This window comes from Arachis hypogaea, chromosome 11 (genome assembly GCF_003086295.3).
Source record: "Arachis hypogaea cultivar Tifrunner chromosome 11, arahy.Tifrunner.gnm2.J5K5, whole genome shotgun sequence".
Lineage (NCBI taxonomy): Eukaryota > Viridiplantae > Streptophyta > Magnoliopsida > Fabales > Fabaceae > Arachis > Arachis hypogaea.
This window is the reverse complement of record NC_092046.1, coordinates 65,605,123-65,630,905: the sequence shown is the minus strand read 5'-3', so window position 1 is coordinate 65,630,905 and position 25,783 is coordinate 65,605,123. Positions and strand designations below refer to the sequence as shown.

Sequence of the window (25,783 nt, the reverse complement as noted above, 5' to 3'; positions counted from 1 at the left end):
TTCTTCTTCTCGCGCGTCTTCTCCTGATTTTTCGATCGTTCTTTTCCTCTCCTTTCTCATTAATTTGTTCTTCGTCATTGACGTTAGTTCTTCTCTCTGTAACTCCAACTTCGTTTTTTTTTCGATTTTCTGGTTTCTGAAATCAAAGTTTGAACTCGTTTTGAAGATAATGGATGATTCAACCTCAGATTGTCAGCTGAATCAGGGCGAAGTGGATTATGAATTTGAATCTAACGAAGTTCCTGAGGTTTGATTTACATACGATTACTCTGAATTTTGTTGCAGTCATTTGTATAGCATTGTGTAGCTGAATAATTCGTGAACATTGACTGTGAAACTTCCCCGTGAACATAAATCTGTGGATTGAATGTAATGTATTAGTTTTGATTGATTATCTGGAATTTATAGCAGACGCTCGGGTGTAGATCAAAACTTTTTTGGGTGTATTTTTTCGGGAGTGTGGGTGTATTTACAGTTTATGACTTTTTCTGTTATTTTAGCTGAGTTGTTGTCGTTCGGGTGTATTATATCAGACATGATTGGGTGTGTTTTTAGTTTTTGTCATGGTGTATTCTGCAGCCTGTGTATTTACAGCTTATGGCTTTTATTGTCATTTTAGTTGAGTTAGTGCCATTCGGGTGTATTATATTAGCAATAATTGGGTGTATTTATCGTTTTTGACATGGTGTATTCTACAGCCTCTCTGTTGTTGATGACCAGTTTGTTCCGAAGGTTGGAATGACCTTTACCACCCTTGAAGATGCTGGAAAATTTTACAGAAACTACGCCAAGGCTGCAGGTTTTTCTACAAGAGTTCGGAGCACAAATAGAAAGAAAAACGAGATTAAGAATCAATTGATTACATGTAGCAGAGAGGGAAAATGAAACTCTCATAGCAAAGACTCATTTGATAGGAATTGGAATGATTTTCTGCTAAATTTTGGTCTTGTGGACAACAAGTGGCTTTCAGGTAGTGTTGGGTTAAAATCTGCAGCAGAGGTGTAAATTTAATTTTTATCGGGTGTATTTATAGTCTGTGTTTGGGTGTATTATGCAGATCTCTATGCAGACCATCATATATGAGTTCCAATCTATCTGGATCACCACTTCTGGGCAGGGATGAGAAACACACAAAGGAGCGAGAGCATGCATTCATTTTTTAACAAGTTTATTACCCGGAACAGCTCGCTTATTCAATTCGTCAAACAATATGGGTGTATATTTGGTTTGATGTTTTCCTTCATATTATAGTACCTGAAAAAAAAAATTTACTTATAATTGGATCAAATATATTTACACCATATGTTCAATTTCTTACAAGAGTATATAACAGTTACATTAATCAGTGACAATATCATTAGAATCTATCTGATAAAATGGACTCAATAACAATGAGGATGGTCTGGACAGTCTTATTGCATCACTTCTCCTCGCTCATATTTCTGAATTTCTCACTCAACAGATGGGTTGCACATTTTAGGTCCTTGATTTGCTGTAAACAAAGCAAAATTAGAGTTAGATATATTTCTATTATGAAAAACTGATTTGATCGAAGACATATATTTGTTCTTACATTTTTTTCAGCTTGGTTTTTGCCTTTCATTTTTACTGCAATGAAAAATACACCCATAGATATCAGTCAGATACACCCATAGATCAACCACATACACGCAAACCGATTTTATAAGTATTTAATGAGATCAGTTCAAAATGATGTTCAATTGACTCAAACAACGATAAATATACAAGCTCAAGCAATATACACCCAAGGACAAGCAGTATTAGAACATTTGCAATAGTTGACTATATTAAATTATATGAGTTCAGAAATATACACCCAACAAATTACGCTATATACACCCAACACATTACGCCATATACACCTAACAAATTACTCAATATACACACAAAAATCAGTTAGAAGAAGAACTAGAACAAGAAGAACAGTAAAAGTTAGAGCAAGATGAACGGTAAAAACTTAGATGAGGTACATACACCCAAATCGATTTCATAAGTATTTAATTAGATCAATTCAAAATTATGTTCAATTCACTGAAACATGGATAAATATACAAGCTCTAGCAATATTACAATGTCAAGCAATATACACACAAGGACAAGCAATATTAGAACAGTTGCAATAGTTGATTATATTACATGATATGGGTTCAGGAATATACACCCAACAAATTACGCCGTATACACCCAACATATTACGCCATATACACCCAACAATCAACCATATACACCCAACACATTACGCCATATACACCCAATAAATTAAGCAATATACAGCGAAAAATCAGTTACGAGAAGAACTAGAACAAGAAGAACAGTAAAACCTAGAACCACTTTGAAGAACAGTAAAACCTAGAGGAACTTACAAGAAGAGTAAAACCTAGAATAAGAAGAATAGTCAAAACAGTAATATGAGATTTAGAACAAGAAGATCAATAAAACCTAGAAGAACATAGAAGAACAGTAAAACCTAGTTCTTCGATTTCGAAATCAGAAACAGAAATGTGAAAAATGTACAAGATGAGTAAAACAATAACGTACCTTGAATAATATTTTGTTGATGGTTTCTGCTATTATTCGCGACGAGTTCAAATGTCTCTTCAGTTTGGAATGTTGCTCAAAACTTGAGGATTTGTGTTATCTTTAAAGGAGAAGAGGAAGAGCGAGCCATAACGAGCGGTTTTTTCGAAGCGTAATCGTTTGAGTGACGCGCGTGGAATTGATGCTCCATTTAAAGGGAGGGAGTGCGCGTGAATTAAACCTGGGTTGGGCCAACTTGTAAGGATTGTATGCGTTATTTGCATGTATGTGTAGCGGGGCCCTTATAAAAAATAGAATTTCATAGACAAAACTAATTAAATTCTAAAAATCTATTAAAAATATTTAAATGATCACTCTATTCTAACCGGAAAAGTATAGATAACCAAGTGTGTAACCAGTTAAGAATTGAACAACTCAATTAATTATAATTATTAATAATTAATTTTAAAATTTTTAAATTCAAAATTTAAATAATTAGAAACTGATTAAGTAAACCTAATTAAAAACTATAAAATTTTTTTCTTTTTCTTTCATATTAACCTACACACCTCAACAACAACACACATATTCTCTCCCTCACCGTCACAAGCCCTCTTCACCCCTGTCCTCACGCAAGATGACCTCAAAAAACTCGCCGCTGCCGTCGAATACGTCAAGTCCAGCATGGTCCTCGGCCTCGGCACCAGTTCCACCGCCGCTTCCAATTTGACGTAGCCATTACCGTTAACGTCCATGTTCGTCCACAACAAGTGGATCGGTTCCCCATGGGATTGATCCCTAGAGAACGCAAGAGCACGGCGAGTTCTAGAATCGTTAAGCTACCGTCGTTGTCCATGTCGAATCTTCACGTAAACAACCGAGTTGATCATCATATTCTGATGCCATTTTTGGTTATGATGATGATTTCAATTTCCTTGAAGTGATTATTCTATCAAGGAAATAGATTAAATCTTACGTATGTATACACCAAGTCATCATGTAGATTCATGAAATGAAAATTGACGACATTGGGTTAGGATTTAAATGAAAAAAAGTGAGTGTCCTCACTTTTAATCACCCAAATACCACCCACCATAATTTTCAGTATTGAATTTGTTTGTGTATATATAATTTTTTTTCTAGGGAATTGTTTTGAATTCTATTTTTGTGGTGGTATCAAAGTCATAGGCTAATATGAAAAAAGGAGTGGTGTGGAGTACGGATTTTTTTTGAACAATTATAAAAATATATATAAAAAAATATTTATTTAATATATAAATCCGTCCAATCAATTAAAAAGTTGACAGAAGTTGACTGAATCTTAGTTGGTTCCTAGCCGAACCGATTCTAACCTAATCACTCTAACGTCTAACCTCTAATTCCATCTCATATGCATTTCCAATCCTCTTTATCACTCTCAATATCTCAATCCTTCTTCTATTTCCTCTCTTCCCTCATCTATTCCACTTCAATCTCAATTCTCAACACCACTAACAGCAACACCTGACAGAAATCCCAAAATCCCATCGATTTCAAATTCATCATCTCATCATCATTCTCAACAAGTTCTTTACCGACAACAACGCTTGACAAAAATTTCTAAGCCTTATCGATTTCAAGCTCATCATCAGCTACCGCGTTTTGTTGGAGATAGTTGCCGTTATTCTTCATGCGTAGAAGATCAAAATCACAACGGCTAGAACCCAGAAAAACAGAGTCAACACAGTAGCACAGCCTCCAATGGTATCACAGCTAACGTTTCAGTCCGAGGAGGGAGCTCCCTCGTCATCTTCCATGACGCACCATAGTCATCGGCGAAGATAGCAGAGATAGAGGAAGATGGAGCATCATTCGCGTCCATATCATCCGGGTCGGGTTTCTCAGGTGGTGTTAATATGAAGGAAAGTTCTCGAATTCGGTGTTGGGAAAGTAATGCTTGCGTTGCGAATTTCATAGAGAGAGTTTCGAAATGTTTCAATGATGAGCATTATTGTGGCTGGCGGTTCACACTTGTGTGGTTTGAATTCAACTGGTGAAGAGGAATTTTTGAGAGTGATTAAATTAGAGTAGAGAGGTAATTTAGAATTTTTTTGATATATTTTTAGGATTTAGGTAGCTTTATCTATAAAATTTTATGTTTTATGAATATAAATTAATTTTAGTTTTTCTATATTTAGATTTGAAGTGTTATAATCTTTTACTGTCAATTTTAATATTTTACTCCTATAATTATTTATTGTTGGAGAAACCACACCGTACAGTTTTTTCATTCTCAAAAGATGCTTTGCAAATTTCGAGCAAAGTGTAGCTGGCTGTTTGGAGGCAAGACACGGTTATGCTACTATGTCTAGAGCTGACCCAAATTTTTGAGGGAAAGAACAAATCTGTAAATGGCTTCTGTCTTTTTGATAACACACTTCTTTTCGTTTTGTAGGAGACCAAAAACTAAAGGAAGAAGTATTGGGTAATAAAATTGATGAGTGAGAAGATAGTGGATCACCAAAAGAAAATTTTCATTGTCGAAAAAATAGTTGTGAGAATATTTATTTGGCGGTAATTTAACAGAAATAATCTAGTGAGTGCTGATGTTGTTATGAATTTATATATTTATTTTTATAATAATATAAATAGAGAATTCTTTTATTGACATGACGCTCATTTTATTTTTATTTTTATAGTAATATAAATAAAAAAATTTTTTTTCTGACATGACGTTCATATATTGAATTTAAAGATTATTTTTTTAAGTGTTGTTACTAAAAATTTTAAAACTTTATAAATTATAAAATTATTTATTTAGATTATTATTTTTTAAAATTTTAAAATCTAGATATAATATTGTACAATTGAAGTTGTTAGATATCAACAAAAAATTAGCTTTTCAAGGTTGTTAGATATAAATATAAAGAGGTTATTTATAAATTATAAATTATTTATTTATGTTATTATTTTTTAAATTTTTAAATTGTAATTATTTTTTAGGGTTATTGTGATTGTATTCAAAATTTCAAAATTTAAATATAATATTGTATAATTGAGATTATTAAATATTAAAATAAATTTAGTTTCTAAGAAAAAAAATTAGCTTTTAATAATAAATTCACGTAATAATATTACTCTTTTATTTTAAAAAAGACTCAAATACTATGAATAATAATAATAATAATTTTATTTAAAAAGTGATTAGATACTGGCCAATCATGTTGTTATCCATATGTAATAATAATATTATGTCCTATTCTATGAGTAACAATAATAATTCTATTTAAATTTTTATCATCTTTTTGAATAGTTGTTAGGATTTATATTTTAATTTATTTGTTTTATTTAGTCACAAAAAAAATTTATTTGTTTTATTTGTAAATTTAAATCCAATCCAAACCAATGTCAATTAAATATAAAAAATCTTAGATATGAGCCAACTATAAAGATACAAGTTAGAAATGTAGCACAACACATTCGATGCTTAGGTCTCAATGCATTAATTACTTCCTTTACATATTTGTGTTATCTAAAATTTCTCTATTAAATTTTAATGGTAGTTAATATTCACAAAATTATTGAAACTAATCTTAGAAATTTGTGTGTACGTATACGAGCGATAAGGTTGTGGGCACTATTAAGCTACAAAAATTATCCACAACCATACTCAATTCAGCCAATTAAGATGGTTTAGTTCGATGAAAATATGAGTGTTCTATCATTTTTTTAATTAATATTAAATTTGTATTATTGATATTTTAAATATGTTCGTTGCCATTTTTAATTATTCTTTGATTTTTGTTTATTAATTTTAGGGAGGAAAGATACATGTCTTAGTTAAGAGAACTCTTGTATTTCGATTCATGAATTTGTTAAGAGAAAAAATAACTTATCAAATCATATATTTTGGTGTTGGACGCAATATGAGTAACTTCAAGACTACACATCATAAGTTTGCAATGACGGACCCAGAAAAAATTTGTAGTGGGGCAAAATATAATAAAATTTAGGTATAGATATATTTTTTTTTTGCTTCCTATAATACCCAACAAGTTAAAGATTATTCCATTATGAATTTGAATTTCATTTAAGAGTCCCAATGAGTTACTACATATATAAGATGGAATTCGAACTCCCAACACTTGCTTAAGCGGACCACTACTATGTTGATCACTCGACCAACCCAAATTGGTTTAGATATATTTAAAATTTTAAATTATAACTATCTATACATATTGATAAAAACTAAAAATATACACGCAATCACTTATTATAGTATTTAAAATAATAAAAAGATAATTTTACACCCACAGTATAATATTCAGAATAATAAAAATAATAATTTATAATAATTTTCTTTTTATTTTTAACATGATAATATTATTTTTTTTATATATATTCTTAAAAAATTATTTTATTTTTTATTATCTCATATTTAAGTATTTAACTGTTAGATCTATTTGTTATAGTCTTTATAGCATAAATAAATTTTTTAACCAAAGTAATTACTATAATCAAGACCATTTTATTAATAAATATTAATACAGTATATTAATATATAGATAATATCTTAAATAATTTTTTAACAAATTACTAATAATTTAAGTTATATTTAATTAAAAAATTAAATTATCAACTAATTAACTAATATAATAAAATTAATTATCATTATTTTTTAAAATTATTTATTTATTTTTTATTATTATACTAACTCAAATTTAATAATATAATTAATTAATTATTATAATTATATGTTAAGTTTAACAAAAAAATTTTTAACATAAAACAAAAAAAAAATCATTTATATTTTATTTTGAATAAACATAATATAAAAAGGGCAAAATATATATATATATATATATATATATATATATATATATATATATAAGTATTATTATTTTTTTTAAATTTGTGGGGACAAATGCCCCTCTACATTACATGTAGGTTCGTCCTGTAAGTTTGTGATGAATTTAAAATTTAAAATAGCGTACTAATATGTGCAAATTTTTAGAATAGTTAGGTATTCTACGATATAGATTTAGTTTTTGAGTTTTGACACTCAATACTCATAGATTCGTTACACTTATTTAGTTGGTATATTTATTTATATTAAAAAATTAATTCAGTGATATTTTTTTTTAATTCATTGATAATTTCGGTTCTGTTTTTTCTTTTAATAAATTTATTGACAACAATTTATTTTATTTTAATTTATTTTAGATGTTATTAGATATTTTATTGAAATTAAAAGTGAGAAGACTCTTAAAAAGAATGATAAAACTACCAAGTATATTGTTGAATTGAAAGCCGAAGATAGATAATCAATTATTTCTTTAATTTTTAAAAATTTGTGTTCAGAAATTTATAAAATTGTTAATTTTTAATTTTCAAAATATAAATTATGGTTGACACAATTTGTCTGGTTATTTATTTTTAATTGGAACTATGTTTTTAATAAAATTTAATTTAAAAAATAATTTTTATTTCATAATTAATAGTTAAATTTGTTCCTAAAAGATCACTTATTCTTTAAATTAGTCATCAAATGATTTTTTTAGTCATATTAGTCACTGAAAGATAAAACGTAAGTCAAATGGTCCTTCCGTCAGTTGGATGATGACGTGGCAGGTTAATGCCACGTGTCACAAGATGATTGGATGCGTGTCAGGTCAGTCATACTTAGCACACCACGTGTCACTTGACATATAAAAAAGTTATTTATAATCAAAATAGTCCCTAAAAGTTTAGCCGTAAGTCATTTTCATCCTTAAAATTTTTAAAAATTAATCAAATTAGTCCTTATATAAATTTTTTTTTATATTTTTTTCATAATATTAAATTTAAATATTTTTTGATACTACTAATTTTAATAGAAATGTAATTGACAAACATACAAAAAATTAGTAATTATATATTTTCTTCTTAAAAATTTTTTTAATAGAATTATTTCTTTCTTTTAATTCTTCTCAAAATCCCTCTTATTTTTTCTATTCTAAAACTTTTTTCTTACATTATTACATTTTGCTGGAATATATATATGTAGATGCCTGCTACACATACAAGTCTTACAAGTTGCTACACACGGGCCTTTTAATGCGTTATTCAACCGTTTTTTGTTTTCAAAGCGCTATACTCACCATATTTTCCTCTTCCTCTTCCTCTTCCTCTTCTTCTTCTTCTTCTTCTTCTTCTTCTTCTTCTTTTTCGTTATTCAACCGTTTTCTGTTTTCAAAACGCTACACTCACCATGTTTTCCCCTTCCTCTTCCTCTTCCTCTTCCTCTTCCTCTTCCTCTTCCTCTTCTTCTTCTTCTTCGTTATTCAACCGTTTTCTGTTTTTAAAACGCTACACTCACCATGTTTTCCTCTTCCTCTTCTTCTTCTTCTTCCTCTTCCTCTTCCTCTTCCTCTTCCTCTTCTTCTTCTTCTTCTTCTTCCTCTTCCTTTTCCTCTTCTTCTTTTTCTTCTTCCTCTTCCTCTTCTTCCTCTTCCTCTTCCTCTTCCTCTTCCTCTTCCTCTTCCTCTTCCTCTTCCTCTTCCTCTTCCTCTTCTTCTTCTTCTTCTTCTTCTTCTTCTTCTTCTTCTTCTTCTTCTTCTTCTTCTTCTTCTTCATTTTTTTTATTTTCATGATTTCTGAAATCAAGCATTGAAATCGTTTTGAAGATAATGGAACTTCAGAAATACACCCAAACGATTACAGAAATACACCCAAACGATTACAAAAATACACCCAAAGGATTACAGAAATACACCCAAATAGTTACAGGAATTCACCCAAACGATTATAGAAATACACCCAAAAGATTACAGAAATACACCCAAAAGATTACAAAATTACATCCAAAGGATTTAAGAAATACACTTTATGCATAATTCAGAACTCTTTCTCTTTCTCTTTCTCCTCCTCATCTTCTGCTGCTTCTTTTTCTTCAAAAACGATTTCAGAGCTTGATGTCAAAAAACAATGAAAATCGAGAATAACGAAAAAAAACAGAGAAAAAAGCACATAAATGAAGAAGAAGAGGAAGACGAGGAAGAAGAACGTGCAGTAAGAAGAAGAAGAAGGAGAAAGAGAAGGTAAGAAACGAAAGAAAAGAAGAAGAAGAGGAAGAGGAAGAAGAACCTGCAGTAAGGAGAAAGAGAAGGAGAAAAGAAGAAGAAGAAGAAGACGAAGAGGAAGAAGAAGAAGACGACGAAGAGGAAGAAGAAGAAGAAGTGCGTTTTGAGCGTTAGTTTTAATTGAATTTGTAAGGCTTACAAGCCTTAATCGCTTGTATGCGAAGAATTACTCATATATGTATTTATGCTCAAAATTAAAATGTATATATTTGTTAACCTAAACGAAGTTACATGCTCAAAATCAAAATTTATGTATGTTAACCAAAACAAAATTATACTACTATTTTTTTCTACTATTTTTTTTTTCATTACGGTATTAGTTACATATATCTAATGATCGTGATACTTAGAGCCAAAATTTAAGAAGATGCACAGATTTTTCTTCAATTCTAAACTTTACAAAATATTGAAAATTTGATGCTTAATAATAATAATAATAATAATAATAATAATAATAATAATAATAATAATAATAATAATAATAATAATAATAATAATAATTTATATAAGAATTAATTTGATTAATTTGAAAAAATAAAAAATTTTATATAATGATTAATTTGATTAATTTTTAAAATTTTAGGGATGAAAATAACTTATGTCTGGACTTTTAAGAACTATTTTAATTATAAATAACTTTTTTATATGTCAAGTGACACGTGGCATTAATCCACCACGTCATTATCCAATTGACGGAAGGACTAATTTGACTTATGTTTTATCTTTCAGGGACTAATATGACTAAAAAAATTATTTAGGGACTAATTTAAAGAATGAGTGATCTTTTTAAAGATGAATTTGACTATTAACCCTAATTTTGCAATGAGTATGGAATTATTGGTGTCTTACAATTTATTAGAGTAAAATTATTTAATAGTAATATTTATCCACAACATTCTCAAAATATATTCTTTTTATGTGAGCTTTTACTCATAATGTATTAAATTAAATTTTCTTATAGAAGATTATTTTACAAAATTTTATGTGGTTTACTTCTAACTTCAAAATATTCTCGATCATTAAAAAAGAGAAAATAAAAGATGCAAAGATTTTTTATGCAAAAAAATAAATTTTAAAATTGTAGTTAATTTTTATTCTTATTATGGTTGTATTAAAGTTTTAAATACAAAATATCTTTTGCAACCAAAACAAACTTTAACTCTAACACTTATTTTTTCAAAAAAAAAAAAATTAATTGATTTCTTTTTGAAAATTTTAAAATTTAAATTAAAATAAATTTTGATATCAATACATGATTATAAAATAATTAAGTAACCATAATATTTCAAAAGGTTGTTAATTATTAATATGGAGCTAATTTTTTATTTTTATTGGTAATAATGAAATTTAAATTTTAAATCTTTACCTATATTTTTACAAATTTTAAAGAGGTTTACTTATATTTTTACAAAAAATTTCAATTGTTTAAGTTGTGGTCGTCCCCTTCAAAATTTTTTTTGAAGTTTATTTTCTTAGAATTAAGTCTAATTTTATTCAAAAAATATTATTGAGTTAAAATAAAATGAGAGAATAATATTTTTAACTTAACGTAGTATTTTGTGTAGAATTTATTGTTTGAATTCTTCAATAAAATTGTAGACAATAATAGATTTGAAGTGTTGAAAAATACTATTACACTAGTCAAATGACTATTTTTGGAGTTCGAAGATTTGAGAGCAGAAGGAAATACTTAAACTTGCAAGATGATCAAAATTTAAAATAAAAATTGAGAATTTGAAGATATATGTTTTTAAAATTTCTTTTAGAGTTTATCTAATAGAATAATGTCAAATATATATTTGTTTTAGTAAAAATATTATTTATATTTAAATTATTATTTTTCTTTTATTTTTTTTTTGAATTTTTATTTTTGAAATTTAGAATTTATTTTTAATAGAAATTGAAGTTATTTGGTTATTATTTGTGATTTTTTTTTGTTGTAATTTATACGGTTAATATTTTGTTAATTTTTAATTTAGTATTTGATATCATAAAATTTTAAATATGAAATATTATTGATAAAAAGGTGAGAAACTTATGAAATATTATAAGAAAATTTAAAGGTGAGAAACTTATGATTAATGTTATATATAGGACAATTTACATAAATAAAATTATTGAAGAAAAACGTTACGTAAATACAACATTGGCAAACTCTATACGCAAATGCAACAAATATAATTGGATGTAATCTGCTACATCCTGTAGCGGATCCAGATGCATGTATCCGCTATACCTTCTCGCTGATTACGTTGAGAGCATGTATAACATAAACCGCTATAACCCTGTAGCAGTTTATGACCAAATTTTGTGAAAGCATAATCCGCTACACTCTGTAGCACGGATGATGAGAAGAGTGGCTTGTTATATAAACTTGTGTAATAGTAACAATTAATGTAGCAAAATGAACGAATTAATACAAAATGTAATCGTCATTTTTGCAAAAACTAACTTTTAAAAATTAGTTTTTTAAAAATTATAGGCATATGTATTTGATAAATTAAATTAAAAATAAATTTTAATAAACACAAATAACAATAAATGCGTTTAATAAAATAATTTTTAAAATTTAAAATATTATAATAATTTTTAAAATTTAGATATTAATTAATATATAAGGTTAGTCTATATTAGACTTTTTTAACTGATCATGATAAATCAACTGATCATGAACACATTAATTGAAGAGTTTGATTTAAAGTTTACGATATCTTATTTTGTGAATATTTTTTTGAAAAGAGAGGATGACTTATTTCTATATTGCAGCATTATTTATTTTTATAACTAGAAATAAAACCACGTAAGTTATTTTTGTTAAATTATAAGATTATTTTACAGAGAATGAATAATATTACTCTTTTTTATAAATTTATATAAATATAAAATTAAAAAATTTATATATAAAATAGTATATTTTAAAAATAAGAATAACAATATTATTTTATTTTAACTTTAAAAATATGTAATAATTTTATTTATTAATTTTAATTTTTTTTAAAGAACCAAAGATGTTCTGTAATAAGTAGGGGTGATGACAACTAGCAGGATTCTTAATGCTGCAACATTTACACATATGAATTGGCATAAAGTAGATCTTTTTTTTGAAGAAATGAGCTCAAAACAACTAGGTGGAGCAACAAAGAGAATAAAATAACTAATAAAAAAATAGAAAATTAGAGAAATAGAAACAAAAATAAATCCAATATTATTTTTGGCATTATCATCAACAACCATTAGGATTAACTTTATTCTACTAGTAGTAGTTCGTACGAGACCTATTAATATATCCTAAAATTAATATATCTAAAATTTATATATTTTTTAATTAATTAACGAAGTATAAAAGAAAAGTAAAAAAAAAAAGTGAAGAAAAAAATATAATGGAGTACAATTGAGTACTTATAAATTTAAACATGTCAAGTTATTTTTTTTTTAAATTTGAATAGATAAAAAGTCATATACATTATAAATTTAAGGAAAATAGTATGGACGATTACATTTTGTATCAATTCGTTCATTTTGCTACATTGTTATTATTAATCTATTATACATGTTTATATAATAAGTCATTCTTTTCATAACACGCTAGCAGATTATGTTTTCACAAAATTTGGTCATAAACTGCTAAAGGGTGTAGCAGTGATTACGTGTATCTGAATTCCGCTACAGAGTATAGCGAATTACATACAATTGTATTTATTGTATTTGTATCTGGAGTTTGTCAATATTGTATTTATATAACGTTTTTTCTTCAATCATTTTATTATGTAAATTGTCTATATATATATATATATATATATATATATATATATATATATATTAAGGATTTAAAGTGCATACTTTTGAGATAGCTAGAGTTAAAATTTGAAGGTTTAGTTAGGGTATAATTTTAGTTACTAAATTTTATATTCGAAATGTATAAATTAATATTAATTTTAATATTATAAAATTATTTATTTTATCAAATAAATTAAGGTTTATTAATATTGATATATTAAAAATATTTCAAAAATAATTGATATTTTTTATTTGTTCATACTATGACCTAAAATATAAAGTCAGACCCAATAAAAACGAAAGATCCACTCAAAAGGGACTATCTTTATTCATACATGACCTCTTTAAGGAGGTCGGACACGGCGAAGAGACCGGCTTGTGTTTATCTAACTTAATTTTTCATCATATTTTAAGTTAAAATTCTAGAGAGAGAAGCTCTCTATTTTCCCTAAAGTTTATAGTAGTTTACGTCAAATTTTCTTAGATCTAAGATTTTAATTCTTGTTCTTGTTAATCCTTTTTACATTTTCTTAGCTTGTTCTATTGTCTTAATATTCTTAGTTTCTCTTGTTAGTTTGTTTATTTTGTTTATTTTAGTTTATGAACAATTGTTGGATTTCAATTCTCTTTTAATGCAATTTTATGTTTCCATGTCTTTTTATGTTTATCTTAGTTGCTATTGTTGATTTTTTGTTTGTGTTAGTTATAGTTTTCATTAATTTTTGTAATTTATGATGTTTACTTTTATTGCACTCTAGGTGTTTGATAAAATATTTTCACTAGTTATAGAGTAGTTTTCAATACTCTTGACTTAGACTAAGAGAATTGAGTGACCTTGAGTCATTGGGTCTAAATGGATTGATGATTTGGGTCCCTTATTAGTCAATTTGATACCTATTAATACTAACCTATTATTAAGTTAATTAATGACTAAGTTGGGACTTATGGTTGATGTTGATCAAACTTATTTGACATATTTCAAGCATAGAAGTAGACCGGCTTGTGCACCCAAGAGAGAAGAGTTTTGAACTCATGACCATCCAACTTAAAGACGTTAAAAAAAAAGTGTTAGGTGAGAGACATTTTATCATAATATAATTCTTCTTGTACATAATTTTTGCAAGTAGTTTTAGACTCTCTATTTGATTTTATTGAGTTTGATTGAGTATGCTTGAATTACCATTGCTTCATAAGAATTTCATCCATATTTGTCCCTCTTTGATTATTATTATTTTATCGTAAATTTTTTATTTAATTTATCCTTCTTAGTGAAATTAATAATTTTAAGATGAATTATTATTTAAAAAAAGATAAAGAATAGAATTAATAAATAGATAAACATGAGAAGTGAACGTAATGCATAAACTATAATTTTTAGCTTCTCATAAAAAGTGAGAATCACATCTATGTTCCGAAATTTAAAAAAAACTAGCCAAACACTTCAAAAAATTTTAACATACTTTTCATAGTCAAAACACATCCAAACACATCCGTAATCATAGAATTTGATCCCTTCTTTTTGCGTATTTGTACACCACAACACAGCTGTCCACCTAACACTAGCCACATATGACATATGGTGCCATGCAAAGATAAGCTGGAAAATTTTGAAAATAATAATAATAATAATAATAATAATAATAATAATAATAATAATAATAATAATAATAATAATTCCTCCTATCTAACTCTTACACACGTTCTCCACTTGCGTGCTCATCCTCCTATATAAGATTTAATTGTCATACACTATGAATTCGCACATACTTCAGCTAATTTGTATTTGTATGAATAAGATAGTTTTACAAATATATATAACAAATTAGACAATGTGTCAATACATTTTAATCTCAAAATGTTATAGCAAATATATAACTTTTGATGTAATGGTTAAAAATATTTAAGACACTTAAGATAATGATGGCAAAAATCAAATATTGTATTTTGGGAAAAGCTCAGTATACAAGCGATTAGGGCTTGTAACTATTACAAGTTCATTAACGCCTAATCCACTAAAACGCGTTGCAACTCCTACGTCACTTACACGCGCTATACAAAGATCCCGCGTTTGTATAACTACCAAATTTAAAAGATTTGTTTCCTTCTTTGTTTTCCTTCTTTCAAAATTTCATCGTTCTTCTTCTCGCGTGTCTTCTCCTGGTTTTTCGATCGTTCTTTTCTTCTCCTTTCTTATTGGTTTGTTCTTCGTCATTGACGTTAGTTCTTCTCTCTGTAACTCCAGCTTCGTTTTCTTTTCGATTTTCTGGTTTCTGAAATCAAAGTTTGAACTCGTTTTGAAGATAATAGATGATTCAACCTCAGATTGTCAGCTGAATCAGGGCGAAGTGGAGCACAAATAGGAAGGAAAACGAGATTAAGAATCAATTGATTACATGTAGCAAAGAGGAAAAATGAAACCCTCATAGCAAAGACTCATTTGATAGGAATTGGAATGATTTTCTGCTAAATTTTGGTCTTGTGGACAACAAGTGGCTTTCAGGTAGTATTGGGTTAAAATCTGCAGCAGAGGTGTAAATTTAATTTTTTATCGGGTGTATTTATAGTCTGTGTTTGGGTGTATTATGCAGATCTCTATGCAGACCGTTATATATGGTTCTAATCTATTTGGAATTCTGGATCACCACTTCATATTATAGTACCTGTAAATCAGACATTTTGAATACACCAGAGAGAGTTTAATTAATTTTGGTCTTGTGGACAACAAGTGGCTTTCAAGTAGTGTTGGGTTAAAATCTGCAGCAGAGGTGTAAATTTAATTTTTTATCGGGTGTATTTATAGTCTGTGTTTGGGTGTATTATGCAGATCTCTATGCAGACCGTCATATATGGGTTCCAATCTATCTGGATCACCACTTCATATTATAGTACCTATAAATCAGACATTTTGAATACACCAGAGAGAGTTTAATTAATTTTGGTCTTGTAGACAACAAGTGGCTTTCTGGTAGTGTTGGGTTAAAATCTACAGCAGAGGTGTAAATTTAATTTTTTATCGGGTGTATTTATAGTCTGTGTTTGAGTGTATTATGCAGATCTCTATGCAGACCGTCATATATGAGTTCCAATCTATCTGGATCACCACTTCATATTATAGTACCTGTAAATCAGACATTTTGAATACACCAGAGAGAGTTTAATTAATTTTGGTCTTGTGGACAACAAGTGGCTTTCAGGTAGTGTTGGGTTAAAATCTGCAGTAGAGGTGTAAATTTAATTTTTTATCGGGTGTATTTATAGTCTGTGTTTGGGTGTATTATGCAGATCTTTATGCAGACCGTCATATATGGGTTCCAATCTATCTGGATCACCACTTCATATTATAGTACCTGTAAATCAGACATTTTGAATACACTAGAGAGAGTTTAATTATGGAAAAAAAAATTTACTTATAATTGGATCAAATATATTTACACCATGTGTTAAATTTCTTACAAGAGTATATAACAGTTACATTAATCAGTGACAATATCATTAGAATCTATCTGACAAAATGGACTCAATAACAATGAGGATGGCCTGGACAGTCTTATTGCATCACTTCTCCTCGCTCATATTTCTGAATTTCTCACTCAACAGATGGGTTGCACACTTTAGGTCCTTGATTTGCTGTAAACAAAGCAAAATTAGAGTTAGATATATTTCTATTATGAAAAACTGATTTGATCGAAGACATATATTTGTTCTTACATTTTTTTCAGCTTGGTTTCTGCCTGCCATTTTTTCTGAAATGAAAAATACACCCATAGATATCAGTAAGATACACCCATAGATATGAGTCAGATACACCCATAGATATCACTCAAATACACCCAAATGATTACAGAAATACACCCAAAGGATTACAGAAAATACACCCAAACGGTTACAAGAATTCACCCAAACCAAAATTCGTTGAAGTACATCTTATGCATAATTCAGAACTCTTTCTCTTTCTCCTCCTCATCTTCTGCTGCTTCTTCTTCTTCAAAAACGATTTTACCATGAAAAATCGAAAAAAAAGAGAAAACAGAGAGAAAAGACGTAAATGAAGAAGAAAAAGAGGAAAACGAGGAAGAAGAACGTGCAGAAACGAAAGAAAAGGAGAAGAAGAAGAGTAAGAGGAAGAAGAACGTGCAGCAAGAAGAAGAAAAAGAATTTTAGAAACCATGAAAATCGAAAAAAAACGAAGAAGAAGAAGAAGAAGAGGAAGAGGAAGAGGAAGAGGAAGAAGAAGAAGACGAAGACGAAGAAGAAGAGAAGAAGAAGAAGAAGAAGAAGAAGAGGAACCGTTTGAGTGGGGCGCGTGTAGTTACGCTCCATTCAAAATGAGTTAATGCGCGTGTTAATGAAGTTTGGGCTGATAACTTGTAAAACTTGTACGGCCTTTTTACTTGTATGTGTAGCAGCCCCTTGTATTTTATATTTTTGCTATTGTGACATTAATTGTCTTCAAGAGGATCTCATGTAGGGAATAATAGGAATGATCTTCTAAAAGTTATTGATAATAACAACCTCGTTACAACATGTTTGCTGGTTAATCTTTGATGTAGTAGCAGCATTACAACTTACATAAACATATAATAATAAATAATAAATCAGATACAACCGTACAAAGGAATAGTAGTAATATTAGGAAAATTAATAACATGAAAAAAGAAAAGAAAAGAAAAGAGAAAAGCCCTTCAAATTTGAACTCATTGTGTAATTAACACATGAGAAAGCAACACATTAAGACTACTAAACTTGAGTAGCTTTTTGTGAGTGGAATTTAAACTTCAATTTCAGTTCCTTGAATTGGACTTAACGACCCTTTGGATTCATGATCTGAGAGAAAACAGCACTTGGTGTTAATCCATCAGAGTCTTCACTTGCTAAGCTTCTACCACCAATACTCATGCTCATGCCACTGCTTCTTGAATCAGTATTGCCATCATACATTGGCAATGCATCAGAGTCCTTCTTCCCTTTAGGATTCGCGCATAGCGGCTCCTCCTCGTTCAGTATTCCAGCGAAGCCCTTGCCACTCTCCTCGGCACTTTCTTGCAGCTGCAAAGCAAACTCGAGGTTCCACAAGACATCGCCCATGGACGGCCGCTCAATACCTTGGTCGGCCACACACTTCATCGCAGTCTCGGCAAACTTCTTGAAGCATTCAAAGGCTATCTTGCCCTTGAGGTAAGGATCCACAATCTGGTCAAGATTGCCTTTTCTGTAGCAGTGAGCCGCCCACTCCGCTAGACTCACTTGCTCCTTGGCAAGGGTCGGGTTTAGAGCCGGACGAGCACAGAGTATCTCGAAGAGAACCACCCCAAACGAGTAAACATCGGATTTGTCAGTGAGCTGCTGCCTCCTGAAGTATTCTGGATCCAAGTATCCGAAACTACCCTTTACCACAGTGCTTACGTGTGTGTTATCCAATGTTGGTCCGGTTTTTGACAAGCCGAAATCGGAGACCTTGGCCACCCACTTCTCATCAAGTAAGATGTTTGTTGTCTTCACATCACGGTGGATGATAGTGTGTTTGGCACCAGTGTGAAGATAGTGTAAACCCCGAGCAGCTCCAATGCATATCTCAAGCCTTTGCTTCCATGGCAATGGAGGTTTCTGTGTCTTGTATAGATGCTCCCTGAGTGTTCCATGGGCCATGTAATCATAGACAAGAATCATTTCAGTGTTTTCTTCACAATAACCAATCAGCGAGACAAGGTGGCGGTGGCGGAGTTTAGAGAGCATTTCAATCTCGGTTTGAAACTCGTGCACTCCTTGCTCAGACAATGGATTCCCACGCTTGATTGCTACTTTGGTTGAACCACCATCGATTTCACCTTTGTAAACCTTGCCGAATCCTCCCACACCAAGAAGCAAAGCCTCGTCAAAGTTGTTCGTAGCAGCCTTGATTTCAGCAAATGAGAAGTGACGACAAAGGTTTGATGGCAGAGAGGACACATAACTTCCTGTTGTGTTGGTCTTGGCCGAAGCCGCAGAGTGCGAATTGCCGTACAGAGAAAGTGGAAGCCATCCGGATGGCCCTTCACTTGAACTAGGCTCCTTTCCTTGGCTGCGACGACGGGATACAATGAAAGCAAATAGTCCAATGACAAGTGCTACAACAATTCCTCCAGCAACACCTCCTGCAATTATTCCTGTATGATTCTTCGACGTAGCATGATGACTCCTAGCCTTAGCCGGGTCAATGTCATCTTGCACTGGAGGAGGAATAGGATTTGTCCCAGCCAGATTACCCTTAGCATCACTTATTTTGAATATCTCCACTCCATTCAGGATTGCATCATAATAGTTGGGCTTCATAGTTTTATCAGGATGTAATGAAAGCCACAGATCCTGACGTGGCTCTCCATCGGGAACAAAAACAGCGAAATCTTTATGAATTGCAACTCCATTTGTATATGAAGTTCCGTATTCTTCTTGTGCCATCGCAATAACATCAGCCGCGGGCTCAGCAGTTTGATTATTGAGGAATATATCAAATACTCTCTGATTGATCTTGTTTATAATTGATGTTCCCTCACAAAAATGGAGTCTCACAAGATACGAAAACCCAGAGTCAATAGAAAAAATCCAAGTCAAGTTGTATCTAATGGTGATTTTCGGAGTTGGCCCCATTGATCTGGCTGTACTGTAGACATCAAATGGAGCAATATAACTTGGCGTGCCTGGAGGATACCGAATCTTGACCGACGAATCAGCAGGCTCGGTCACACCAAAGGCTGCCCCAAATAGAAAGGGCACATCATCAGACCAAGACCTAAACAAACCAGTATCTTGGGAAGGCGAGATATCATTTCCACCCACATTCAACCTATAGAGAGTCTCAAGCGCAGTGCTGTTGTCAACAGTGATAGGAGAATTCGTACCCACCATCATGGTAGAACCATCAGTTTCAGTATATATATCAGGCATGGACACAACCTCAATCCCATTAACAAACGCATAAGCGTTCGACTTGTTGGTCGACGGAGCGAAAGTCACATTCAAGGTGTCCCCATCAACATTGATGCAGTACTCCTTCACAATGTAGACATAATTCAGAGCCAGTGTGGTTTGCGCCACACTGAAGTTCCTGAGCAAGGTATAGGACGGCGAAGTCACCGAGAACAGTGCGTCGCTGGCATTGAGTCCATTGTAGGACGCCGAGTAGAAGTACAGCCGGAGGAACTTCCAACCGGACGCCACCGGAAAGGAGTATGTATAAGGCGAATGGAACACCCTGGCATTCATGTATGGCACAGTAGGTACAGCAGGGTCCTGAGTTGCCGCCAGCGAGGTGCTGGTGTTTCCCTTGGATGATGCAAACTTGGAACCAACATCACTATACCATACCCTTCCATCAGAATCTTTACTAGTTGGAGGCCCACCACAACTCAATAGAATGTTATCTGCAGGCTTATAATTTTGTCCTAGGACTACCTCAGTAGCCAAGAATCCTATGAACAACACACAAACAAACAAAGGAACATAGCAATTGATGCTCCTCATGACCCCTAAGTCTGAAACTAAGACTACCCTTTTTTTTCCATTTTTGTCCCTTCTCGTTAGTTACAGAGCAATTTTTATTGGATTATGATTTAGCACGCACACCCAGAAAAAATCAAACAAAGCCACTAAATTTGCACAAAAGATCCAATTTTTATGGGGAAAGTTCAAGTTTTAATATCACCCAGATCAGGAAAGGAATGTGGGGGGTTGTGGTTGGAAATGATAAGCTTGAAAACCCCAAGATTACAACATCAGCAGAGTATGATCCAAGAAAGAGAGAGGAAAAAATATGGAATTTTGATTACATGAGCTAGGATTAATGAACAGTGGGGTAAACGAATCAGAGGGTGTGAGATAATCAAGGAAATGATGGTGTTAATGAAGGGATTTAAATGGGGAAAGAAAAGTGTGGTAAGTTTTGTTTACCTTAAGCCATGAGAAGTGAGAAGAGAGCTTGAAGAGGCAACTCGGTGAGTCAAAACGGAACGATTCCAGGTATATAGGGAAGTTGTATTGGATCTGGAGTTGCGAGTTTTGAGCTGCAGTTGGAATTAGAGCTCAGAGAAAGAGCAAGAGAATGGGAAAGAAAGAGAAATGAGAGAGAAAAATACCAGAAACAGAAAACTGCATTAAATATGGGAACTAAGATTCTTTTTTTCTGAAAATAATTATTTATTTTTATTATTATGTTTTTATTTTTGGGTGCGGTGAGTGAACAAGAAAAGTTTAAATTAGAGTAATATATAAAGCATGTTATGTGTTTTAATTTCGGGCTTGTAAGAAAATATATGTAATTTAGTTGAAAATTAATAGAGAAATAGTCATAGTTAATAAATTGTCTTTTTAAATTTTTTTCTAACAATTTTTATAAAATATAATAAAATAAAAATTTAAGATTTGTCTAATTAATAAAAAATATAACATACATTACTTGATAAAAAGTCTTAAATTTAGACGGAGAGATATTAAAAAGAAAATTTTATTTTATGCTACAATTTTCATCCTACTTGAATGCATGAGAAATGAAAACTAACAAAAGAAAAAAAATCTATTGTTATTTATTCATGTTTTGTATTCATATTTAATTTGATATTTTCATATTGTTACTTTTATTAATAAGTTTAATATTTTATGTAATTATTGACAAAAATAAATACTAAAGAATATAATAATATAAATTTAAATGTTAATATCCTTTCAAAATTAATATCAGTATGATCATTTAACATAATCATTGAATATTACCTGACTTATAAATGCCAAATTAGCATTTTATATATGTGCAAAGTTTAAATTTGACATATTGATATTATAAAATATTTTATATAATTATTAAATTATATTTATTTTTTATGATAATTTATATAGTTATTATAAAATATAATTATTTTTATTTATTTCACATGCATAATTAAATATATGTGTAAGTTTTTTCCTGAACCAATGATTTATTGTGTATATGAAAATTAAATTAATTCCACATTTATGTGTGTGTGTGTGTGTGAACAGTGATCACAAGTGTCTATACAATTGGTTGTTACTGTTGCAAGTTATTCCAGCACTCTCACCACTTCCACTGTATTTTTGACCTTTTGTCTTATGGTTAGTTGCGACCACAATTTATAATCCTTGTTGGTTCTTGCATACTCGATAATTAAATACTACTATTAATAATAATGACTAAGATTTAACTAATTTGTGTATTAAAAACATATTTTAAAAATATAATAATAGAAAATTTTTAATATAATGCATTTTTGATATAATATATTAAAAACGTAAAAAAAAATATTTTTATAATAATTTTTAAAAAATATATTTTTATAGTATGTTTAGTCTATGCTTTTAGGACATAAGTTAATAAAACCTTAATAATTAATAATAATAATAATAATATTAAAAAAACAAAAAAAATTTTAAATTTATTTTATTTAATATTCATTAATTTTAGTAATAACTAATAAATATTAAATAAGATAAATTTAGATTATTGTTCACTAATTCTTTGGTTACTAAATATTTTCAAACTAATAATAATGTATTTTAATTGTCTATTAAGCTTAGTTGAATTGAAGTAGTCGCCATGGACCCAAACATATTGAAATGACAATTTTGACCCTTAAGATGATTTATGATTAGATGATAGATAAGTTTTTCAGTGAAGAACTAAAAGGCAGTATCTAAAACAATGGAGGACATGACATTTGAAGCATTTATGTTTTTGTTTTTGTTTATTTAATATCAAATGCGCTTTTTCTGATTCTTCTAAGCCAAACTATAAATAGATGTTAAATGATTTCCTCCTTGTTTCAGGTGATTAGTTATGTGTGAGTATCATTGGTATTTTTTTTATGTGATTTATATAATTTTTCTGTTGATTTGTTAAAGGATTTTGGTAGATTAGTTTTATTGGGAATTACTTTGAGTTATGTAGCATTTGATTAATTTTAAATAGTTTTTTAGTGAAAAATTAGTAATAAAGGGCATAAATAAGCAATTGAGGACCATGCGTATACATAACTCCATGCGTACGTATCACTAAAGCAAAAGAGAGATCGTGCGTACGCATGTATCGCGCATACACACGACCGGAACAGTCCAAATGGACCATTTATCTTGGGAAGGCTGGCGCTAAATGCCATGACTCGGCGTTTAGATCCCAAAGCTACGTAATCCATTGTTGAACTCGGAAGACCTGGTGCTAAACGTCCAACCTTCGGCGTTTAGTGCCCAAGCCCTTTTCTCACGAGTAAAGTTCACTGTTTGGGTGGCGCCAAATGTCCAGACCCTGCGTTTGGCGCCGAATACGAAAATTCAAGTGGGGACCACGTTTGTAACTAATCAACAAGGCTTTTGGAAGATTTGATTTTTGTAAATCACAAGACCATTAGAAAAGATCTTTTAGGGTTTTATTTAAGTTTTAAATCTATTTTAATTAGGATTATAAATAGGATTTATATGAGCCTATGCAGGGACTTCTCTTCTCCTAATTTTTATTCTATACTTTCATACTTTTTCTCTGCTAGGATTTTCTACACCATGAGCAACTAAACCTCCATAGTTAAGGTTAAGAGCTCTGTTTACTTGAATGGATGAATAATTAATTACTTTTCTACTTTTGATTTATACATTGATTATTGTTTAAGGATTGGTTTCACTCTTCATCTTAGGAATTAGTGATTATTGGGAAATAACGCTAATTCTACTTGAATTCTACTTGAGTCTTAGAAAAGTTATATCATTATTAGAATTATAACTTAAAACTAACTCCTCATAATTTCTAATTATCTAGACTTAGTGTGGTACGTGACATATAACTGCACTCTGGTTTGGGATTCTTAGGATTGTGTGGCGTGTAAACTAGAATTAAACTTAAACCTCTAATACAAATGAGTGATCAAGGAATTGACGTTCAGTTGGATTAGAGGAGATTCGATTGCCTAGGAATAGGAATTTAGCCAAGTGCGGTTTGCTATGAACATAATCATTGAATGATCAAGGTGGTTAACAATTGTTATTAATCCAGACATTTAAATATCTCCAAAACCTTAACTCCATTCTTACACCATTTTCTCAACCGTCTATTATTAGTTTTCTTAATTTATTGCTTTTTATGCCATTCGAACATCACCCCTTTATTTCAACTTATCTAACTAGAATAGCTAATCAACTATTGCTTGCTTAGTCCGTTATTCCTCGTGGGATCGACACTCACTCACTGTGAGTTATTACTTGGTACGACCTGGTGCACTTACTAGTAAGTTGTGGTATCAAAAAATTTGCACTAAATTTTTGGCGCCGTTGCCGGAGAATAATCATGACTAACAACTACCAATTGATTAGTTGCCTAGATTAGACCTTTTTCGTTATTCAATTTTTGTTTAGTTGCTAATTTACTTCATTTTATTTTTATCTAATTTCATTTTAATTTTAATTTTAATCCCTTTACTTTTTATTTCTTTTAATTTAATTTTCTTTTAAATTTTTGCCCCTTTCTTTTTAAGTTGGTTTTAGTTCTTTTCTCTTCCACTTTGGTGTACCTCACTGGGATTCTCTTCACTATGATGTTGAGAATCCCACTTCTCTCTTGGTCTAATTGTTTATACAGAGGAACAAGGATAAAGAGCCTCTTCTATACAATCTTGAGATTGAAAGGACTCTTCAGAAGTAAAGAAAGCAAGCTAGAGCTCCGAAAGTTCAAAAAGTCTTTGGGGACAAAGTTGAGGAGGACGCTGACCTCAGCATGGCTGAGAATAATGATAATCTTGTGGTCAATAATCCTAACAACATTTCGCCTGCTAGAAGAACTTTGGGGTCTTATACTAATCCCAATCCCGAGAGTTTTATGGGAAGTATTGTACCATCGGTTGTGCATGCAAACTATTTTGAGTTGAAGCCTCAATTCATATCTCTAGTGTAACAAAATTGTTAGTTCAATGGAAGCCAGCAAGAGGATCCTAATATTTTCATATCCAATTTTCTGAGGATATGTGATACAGTCAAGATCAATAGGGTTCCTGTTGAGGTGTACAGGTTGATGTTATTCCCTTTTACTATTAGGGACTGAGCTAGTTAGTGGCTCAAGACACAACTTAAGGAAAGAATAGCAACTTCGGCGGATTTGGTTAGTAAGTTTTTTACTAAATTCTTTCTGCTCTAGAGGTTGACTAAGTTGAGGACTGACATCCAGACATTCAGGCAGCTTGAAGGGGAGTTTCTCTATGAAGCTTGGGAAAGATACAAGGCCATGATCAAGAAGTGCCTTCCGGATATGTTTAAGAATTGGGTACAGCTACAGATTTTCTATGATGGTGTCACTCAGGCTTCCAGGCTCTCCTTGGATAATTCTGCAGGAGGTTCTTTTGGTATGC

The 25,783-nt window shown here is 30.5% G+C and overlaps 1 protein-coding gene across 1 annotated transcript; it reads right to left on the bottom strand.

Moving 5' to 3' along the window:
* Positions 1 to 17,896: 17,896 nt before the first annotated feature.
* LOC112722189 (receptor-like protein kinase FERONIA) lies at positions 17,897 to 21,557 on the bottom strand. The gene has a single exon (XM_025773157.3). It carries the CDS (start codon positions 20,910 to 20,912, stop codon positions 18,216 to 18,218), a length of 2,697 nt encoding a protein of 898 aa, XP_025628942.1. The 5' UTR covers positions 20,913 to 21,557; the 3' UTR covers positions 17,897 to 18,215.
* Between the last annotated feature and the right edge of the window lie 4,226 nt (positions 21,558 to 25,783).